Source organism: Denticeps clupeoides, chromosome 3, assembly GCF_900700375.1.
Source record: "Denticeps clupeoides chromosome 3, fDenClu1.1, whole genome shotgun sequence".
In the NCBI taxonomy this organism is placed as follows: Eukaryota; Metazoa; Chordata; class Actinopteri; order Clupeiformes; family Denticipitidae; genus Denticeps; species Denticeps clupeoides.
Window position 1 is genome coordinate 23,450,850 of NC_041709.1, and position 8,360 is coordinate 23,459,209.

The following is an 8,360-nucleotide window of genomic DNA, read 5'->3' on the forward strand; positions in this document are numbered from 1 at the left end:
AATTCCTTCTTCACGGGGTCTCCGATTCCAATCATGTCTGTTCTCCGTTGTTGTCCCTGGTTGGTGGAACAACCTACCCTCCTCCACACGACTAGCCGAGACTATCACCACTTTTAAGAAGAAGGTGAAAACCCTCTTATTCCAAAAATATTACAGACAAATTTAACACATACACATGCATACACATTTAACAAACAAATACAAAATGTATAAATACATTATAATTTTTCTTAGTCTAGCACCCAACACTCTCCGAGCATGTTCTTCAATGACAAGTCTAAGCCTTATCAGGGCTCTTAGTTTGTATACTTGATATTCTATAGAAATCGAACGAGAATTGCTGGTGTCTTCCCATTGTAAGTCGCTTTGGATAAAAGCGTCTGCCAACTAAAGTAAAGTAAAGTAAAGTAAAGTAAACCTGTGAGAACTGGCAAAAAATCAGTTTGACCAAATAAAGGTTTTTGTAATAATCTGTTTTTGTAATAATCTGAAAATATCTTTTGTATCTTGGTTGGTATGTGCACTGTACGCATAAAGAAATAGAAGCACAAATTTGTACTTGGTATTACTAAAAATTGAATTAAAGTGGCTGTTATTTTTCTAATGAGTGATTGTGGATTAGAGTGCATGGCAGTTCAGGCAAATTGCCACCAGATGTCGCTGCAACACAGCATACCAGTCCAGCCAATCCTGTGGCCTCCTCCCATGATGCACAGGTTGGTAGCAGCCTAGCAACCTGCTTGCCTACTAACCACAAAGTCACTGGTTCAAACCCCACTTACTACCGTTGTGTCCCTGAGCAGGACACTTAACCCTGAGTGTCTCCAGGGGGACTGTCCCTGCAACTACTGATTGTACTGAATTCCATAAATGTCCTCACATGTCTACTGTTGTTTAATTCAGTGGTCATCTTAATAACACTGTACTAATTGTGTGTATTTCAGCCATACTGTACCACCAAGCTTAGGAGGATTGTCTGGCGGCTATAAAACAGAGGCAGCGCTTTTCCTTTGATTGACCGTGCTTTCAACAAGAGATTTGATTAATGCAGTCCTGTGCATGGAAATATTACAAATCATATTACATGAGCCCGAATGTGCTTACTGTCATGATTCCTTTATTAATTCATCCAAACAGTTTTACATTATTAATGAGTACATCAGAAACAATCAGCCTTACACTGTAGTGGTGTTGCAATGTGGATTATTTCTGCTATTGTTTTCTGTAATACCGGCTACTGATCTGACCATTGGTGGCTGTCAAATCAAACATTTAACAATTAAAAGCTTTGGTGTGGACAGATAATTGGATAAATTATGGATAATTTAAAAAACACAGCAGCCAAAGACAGCAAAATAAATTAGTGTAATAAAATTAAACATTTAGACCTAATTGCAGATAGCTAATCCTAAACGTGCATTTTTCGAGAGAAAAATCTTACCGTTAAATGAAGAATAATGCCAGACGGGGGTGCTGTAATTTTATCCCAAAAGTGCATCTAATATTAATGTCAGTGTAATGATTATAATACAAGCATGGAAGCCAAGCCTTTTAATGCACTAAAAATGCACTTTTAATGCACTTTTTATTTTTTTAATTCCATATTAACATATTATTTAATATGCCAAAGCGTATTTTTTTTTGTAAGAAACTAATTCAGTACTAATGCAACGCAGGAGTAGCATCATACTCAGTGCTAGATATCGAAATCAGCTGGAACTGCTGGACTAAACCCTGTTTTTATTCAAGTAATGTAATGATTATCTGGCAACAAAGACATTAAAGTGGTTCACTTGCGGCCCGCATTTTCTAACCGCCTGCCTCACTCCACCCGAGGTTCTCAGAAAATGATCCTGAAAGGATGCACTCACGTTTATTCTACCAAAAGGACGCAGAACTAAATGTGATTTGGATGCATGGCTAGTGCTGGATTGTCTTCCCGCAGCCTGCATACTTCTGTAGTAGAACGAAACCATCTGTGGCCACTGTATCTTTCCACTTTACATTCAACTTTGCTAATTGTTTAATAAATTAGCTTTGATTAGTTACTTCCTAATTAGCTACATTGCAACATCTGCCACCCTCTCAGGTGCATCTATGCCAGCCTCTAATGAGCCTCACTGCATTTTAATTATCGACTCTAATAGAGACCAGTTCAATTTTTTTCCTTCATTTAAATGTACAGCACGACCATCAAGAGTTGGAGTGGAATGAAGGTGAGGGGGTAGATCTTGTGGGGAGTCTTTTGGAATATTCTTGGAGGCCACTGTGCTAATTGAGGCAGAGCTCTGACTTCATTTCTGCTGAACTTTGCAGCAGGCAATCTGCTCCAATTTAGAGATGTAGAGCAGAGGTTCAATGCTGCAACTAAGGTCCATGATGGAGAAGACAGTGATGCTGATTTGGCACTTTAAAGTCACAAAGCTGTAATAGGACGCAAAGGGCATGAGTGCCACTGGTAGATAGCACACTGTGGTGATGCCCAGCACAATCAGCACCATCTTGAAGGCTTTCTTCTTTACTGGATTCATATTCTCTTTTCCTGCCACTGACCTGCGCAGCACCCACATTATGTTCAGGTTGCAGAAGACCATGAGAATGAAGCCAGAGAGGACGAGGCCACTGAAGACATCATTGACACTCATTGCGCCCAGGAAGGATTTTGTGAGTCCATGTGCAACAATGAGACCCCACATGACTGCAGTCACCACAATCCTTATCCGGTTGTCTCGAAGGCCAGTAAAGAGGATGGGAAACACCACAGCAAAGTACCGGTCTAAGCAGATGCACATGAGGAAGAGGGGGGCCACGTCCTTCACACCATATGCAAACCGCTGGAAGTACCAGATGCCGCTGTCGCCCAGCACCAAACGGTTGACCATTTCAATGGGCGTCATGAGGCAGAAGTAACCATCCAGCACAGCTAGGCTGAAGATGAAGATGTCGGAGCTTGATCCGCTCTTGTTTGTAGCCACCAGCCACATCACCATTGCATTGGCAGGAAATCCTATGGCTAGGTTGAAGACTTTTACAGCGAAGTAAAAGACGAAACCGTACGGCGCCGCGGCACATGCTTCATCCTCGTACCAGGGAGGTCGGCCAGGGGAGCCCAGCATGCTTATGTTTAGTGGGAAATCAACTGAAGTGTCGTTCATCCTGAACATAACGGAACAGAGAACACGTCTAGCGTTGAAACATTGTCTTCAGTGTTTCTTTCTAAATTTCTGTCCTTTTGATAGTCAACAAACAAAATAGAAAGCAAGAATAAGTAGAATAATTACATTTACCTATGTTATTTCATTTGCTATTATAACAGCTAATGTTGGTCATTAATATAAGATATTGCTAAATGGCTCACTGAGAATTGAGACAAAAGAAAAAAGTACCTGTAAGAACTTTTGAAAGAAGTTCACAGATGTTCATAGGCTCATGAAAGATGTCTCCAGAAATGGACCCTCATCCAATAAAGGTCGAAGTCACTTGGGGCTTCAACATATAAAGGCGTCACAATGGGAAAACCGATTTAAGACGACAGCCAATCAAAACAATGCAGATAAGATGTTGTGCAACCTGCTGTATGCTTTCTTAGCCGTGATTGGTCAGTATTTGCAGGCCTGGGGCCGGAAGGCGGAGGGTCCAGGAAAAAGGGTGGTTCTCCATGGGAGCTTTCATCCACTGAGTAGAGTTACTGGAGGTGCATTGCAAAACAGATGATGCAAGCAGACACTGGAGTTCAGAAGTGAGCAAATCTGGTGTAACATCTTACAGCTGCTAGAGTCACTTCAGTCAAAGCAAACTCTTCTACTGATGAAGGGACTTGTTTCTTGTATATGTAATTTTGAAATTAAGTACCATGCATTAAACATTTCGGACACAGCCCTAATATTACTGTGTGTTTGATGTGAATGTCACAATAATAAAATGTCCTACCGAGCAATATGTCCTTGATAACGTCAATGATAACGTCGTATAAAAAAAACTCAACAACAACAATAAAACCACCCGGCTAATATGTTGTACAACAAGAGATTTCTAGGTGTCTTGTAGCAGATTTTCTGTCACTTGTGGTATACATGGATAGGACTTGTTCTTCCAGTAAATGCCACAAATGCATACATAAAAGCCAACGCTTTTATCTCTTTGTCATCTTAAGCCATTCATGAACAGTTTCTCCATTTTGGTTTGATTCATCATGCTGGTAAAAGGGAATAATGTTACCATGAAGGTCTGCAGGTGGTCTATGACAAGGTTTAGGTGTTACGGGTCAAAGTACCATCCACATGAATGCAACACTAATTTTCAGTGCATCCGGAAAGTACTCACATCACTTCCTGAGGGTTTAAACTGAGAAAAAAAATTAAAACTGAGCTCAAAATTGAGCTCAGGTGCCTCCTGTTGTCCCTGATCATCCTTGAGATTTTTCTACAGCTTAGTTGGAGTCTACCAATGGAAAAAACAAAAATGTCCCCACACACTGCTCTCCGGGTGCCTGTAATGGCTGCCCACTGCTCACTAAGGGTGATGGGTTTAATGCAGAGGACACATTTCACTGTGTGCAACATGTTCTGTGCTGCTGTGTAGCTCAATGACAATCACTTCACTTAAAAACAGTTAGTTGGAGATGATTTGGAAAGGCACACACTTGTTTATATGCAGTTGACAGTTCACGTCAGAGCAAAAAAACAAGCATGAAGTCAAAGGAATTGTCTGTAGACCTCCGAGACAGGATTGTCTCGAGGCACAGGTATAGGGAAGGATACAGAAAATTCTGCTGCTTTGAAGATCCCAATAATCACAGTTGCCTCCATAATCCGTACGTGGAAGAAGTTCAAAACCACCAGGACTCTTCTTAGCGCTGGCCGGCCACCTAAACTTGGCGACCAGGGCTGAAGGGCCTTAGTTAGAGAGGTGACCAAGAACTTGATGGTCATTCTGTCACAGCTCCAGAGATCCTCTGTGGATAGAGGAGATCCTTCTAGAAGGAACCATCTCTGGTAGAGTGGACAGATGAAAGCCACTCCTTTGTAAAAGGCACATGGCAATCCATCTGGAGTTTGCCAAAAGGCACCTGAAGAACAATCAGACCATGATAGGCAATATTCTGTGGTCTGATAAGACAAAAACTGAATACTTTAGTATGAATGCCATTGTGTCACATTTGGAGGAAACCAGGCACCGCTCATCACCACGGGGTAGTGGTGGCCTAGCGGTTAACGAAGCGGCCCCGTAATCAGAAGGTTGGCTGTGTGAATTCTTTACTTCATTTAGCAGACGCTTTTATCCAAAGCGACTTACAAGAGGAAGACACCAGCAATTCTCGTTCGAGTTCTATAGAATTTTGAGTTTACAAACTAAGAGCCCTGATAAGGCTCAACTTGTCAGCAAAGAGCATGCTCAGAGATTGTTAAGTGCTAGACGAAGAAAAATTATAATTTGTGCAATGTGTACGCATGTGCGTGTTAGATTTGTCTGTAATACTTTTTGAACAAGAGGGTTTTCACCTGCTTCTTAAAAGTGGTGGTAGTCTCGGCTAGTCGTGTGGAGGAGGGCAGGTTGTTCCACCAGCCAGGGACAACAACGGAGAACAGAGATCCCAGACCGGAGTAACCCCTTTTCAGACTGGATTGTGACAGGAGAGAGGTAAGAAGAGGTGTAACATGGGTGTATTTTGGCTGATTGAAGATGAGACGGGCTGCCATATTTTGAATATTTTGAATTCCTCACACACTGCTCCCCGGGAGCCTGTCATGACTGCCCACTGCTCATTCAGGGTGATGGGTTAAATGCAGAGGACAAATTTCACTGTTTGCACCATGTGCTGTGCTGCTGTGTGTATCACAAGTGACAATCACATCACTTTATCACTATCACTTTGTCACCAGGCTAATACTGTCCCTAAAGTGAAACATGTTGGAATAAGGCTGTAGCATAACAAAATGTGGAAAAAAGGAATGCGCTGTGAATACATTCTGGATGCACTGTACATTCACAACCCTTATCCAGAACAACTTTCAGGGACAGTCCCCCTGGAGACACTCATGGTTAAGTGTCTTGGTCAGGGACACAATGGTAGTAAGTGGGGTTTGAACCTGGGACTTTGGGGTCTTTTGGTTCATAGGTTGTTCTGGTTGTTTTGGTTTTTATTGACTGTTGTTACATCACTTTGCTTACAGCCCACAGTCTGCATACTTCTGTAGGAGAACCAACAGAACAGAACCATCTGTGACCACTGTAGCTTTCCACTTTATCGTTACCTTTTCTAATTGTTTAATAAATTAGCTTTGATTAGTTATTTACCCAATTAGCTACTGTGCAACATATGTGACCCACTCAGGTGCATCTATGCCAACTTCTAATGAGTTGCATCTTAATTATGGACCATAATAAAGGGGCAGTGGTGGCCTAGTGGTTAAGGAAGTGGCCCTGTAATCAGAAGGTTGCCTGTCAAGAAAGTGAAGTGAAAGTGATTAATTGACAACACAGAACAGCACCCAGTGCAGCAATGTTTTGAAGGAACCTTCTCAGATGCTTATAAATAGCTCCTGTGTCACTTTGATGATGCTTTCAGAACATCATCAACAGAGTGCCAAGTCACCTATGGATCCACCATAAAAAGGGATCACTAATGGAAATCAACAATAAATTACTCATCACCATAGGCAATCAAAGTAAGGTGGTTAGCAGCACAACGTGTTGGCTCTGTGCCCAACATTGTGGTTGGTGAATGGTGTTGATGACGTCATTTCCACGAATGACCCCTCACTCCCTTTAAAAGCTACAGACGCCGAAACGACGCATTCTGGGCAAACCTCATTGTGTGACTGGATAAAAGTGACTGTAATTCTGCACCACGACTAAATTTCGGACAGAGACGTCAGATAGAGTATCAGGGGTTCACTAAGACTTATTAAAAAAAATCATGTCAGGGGATTGGTTCATCATCCGGGTTTAACGCTGGATTATTTCTGCCTTTCTACCCATCAATATCAAAGTAAATATGACATGCATTCATTAACTGACTCCATCACTAGCATGCTAACTAGCTACAAGGTTAATGAGTGACATTTTGTGCACACAATGCTTTCGCGAAAGCATGGACTTGTTTTCACAGGAGATGCGCAACCAGCGGATAACATTTGTCATGACCACAAGGTGAAGTTGTTTCTGAATACTTATCAAAACCTAACTTACATTTACATTTACAGCATTTATCAGACGCCCTTATCCAGAGCGACTTCCAATCAGTAGTTACAGGGACAGTCTCCCTGGAGCAACTTAGGGTTAAGTGTCTTGCTCGGGGACACAATGGTAGTAAGTGGGATTTGAACCCGGGTCTCTCTGGTTCATAGGCGAGTGTGTTACCCACTAGGCTACTACCACCCTACCACCCAACTTAAATCAATCTATTCAAACAAAAACCTAAATAAAATTTTGATTTTAAAACATACAAGCTATCGTGTATTCACCAACTGACTCATCAGTAGCAGGCTAATTAATTAAAATAAGATTAATGAGTGGATACTGTGGTGCTACAGACTCATTTTTGTCCATGACCACGAGATGGCGCTTTTGTTTTGTTTCTGAGTACTTGAGTTATCAATGTTGAAATGATAATATTAAAACATACAAGCTAGAGCTCCATCTTGTGGTTATGGAAGACCTTTCCCATGTGTGCACCTACTAGGCACATTTTATGCTTCTTTGTAATGACAACGTAATAACTTTTTGTTATTGACAAAACACATTTTGTAGACGAAACGTCTTTCAGCTGTTGACAAATTGACATTTCTCAATTAAGTGATTTTCTTTGCTTTACAGATTCTGTCCACAAAGTGACAGGCGTTGATGTTTGGTGCACAAAATTAGCCCAAAACAAAATTATGGCTTCTTTCTTCTGTGTACTAAATCAAACGGGGGGTTTCATAATGTTGATTCATCATGATATCGTTCATTTCGTGTCATGGAATGTTTTTTGCGCATTTGGCGCCTCATAGCGCCCCGCCCTGCATCCAGTGTCCCCGAGTGGGAATAAGTGTGATAGTGAGTCAGTCTATTATTTTTAACGTTGTATATTGTGTTTCAGTGGGCCTTTACCATTCTAATGACGCATGGCCAGTTATGACCAGACTGATTATCCGAATATTATATGTAAAAAGGAAATAAAAATCTAATGGAGTGCTTTAATTCCTCGTGTGAGCTGACAGCAGGTTTTATTGTGCGGATCTCGATCCTATGAATAAGAGAGTTATTTAACCTGCGTCGGTCGGAATGGCCAGATGATCGTAAAACGTGAGAAAGTAGGGAGCGCGGCAGGGGAGGTCGGCGGAGAGTAGTAAGGAGGGAGAGGAGGAAGGAGGAAG

General features: G+C 41.6%; 1 protein-coding gene across 2 annotated transcripts; it reads right to left on the bottom strand.

Moving 5' to 3' along the window:
• Positions 1 to 1,257: 1,257 nt before the first annotated feature.
• Positions 1,258 to 3,454, bottom strand: LOC114786909 (lysophosphatidic acid receptor 4). Of its 2 annotated transcripts, none has more exons than XM_028974488.1 (2): positions 3,387 to 3,454; positions 1,258 to 3,229 (listed from the first exon to the last, which is right to left on the bottom strand). In XM_028974488.1, the coding sequence occupies exon 2, from the start codon at positions 3,162 to 3,164 to the stop codon at positions 2,295 to 2,297; it is 870 nt and encodes a 289-aa protein (XP_028830321.1). In that variant the 5' UTR covers positions 3,165 to 3,229; positions 3,387 to 3,454; the 3' UTR covers positions 1,258 to 2,294. The 2 variants fall into 2 exon arrangements, with proteins under 2 accessions (XP_028830321.1, XP_028830322.1); XM_028974489.1 differs by having other exon boundaries at positions 1,258 to 3,156; positions 3,387 to 3,441.
• Between the last annotated feature and the right edge of the window lie 4,906 nt (positions 3,455 to 8,360).

Excerpts from the sequence above, each read along its gene's own strand:
- LOC114786909 (XM_028974488.1), bottom strand. The coding sequence starts at position 3,164 with ATGTTCAGGATGAACGACACTTCAGTTGATTTCCCACTAAACATAAGC.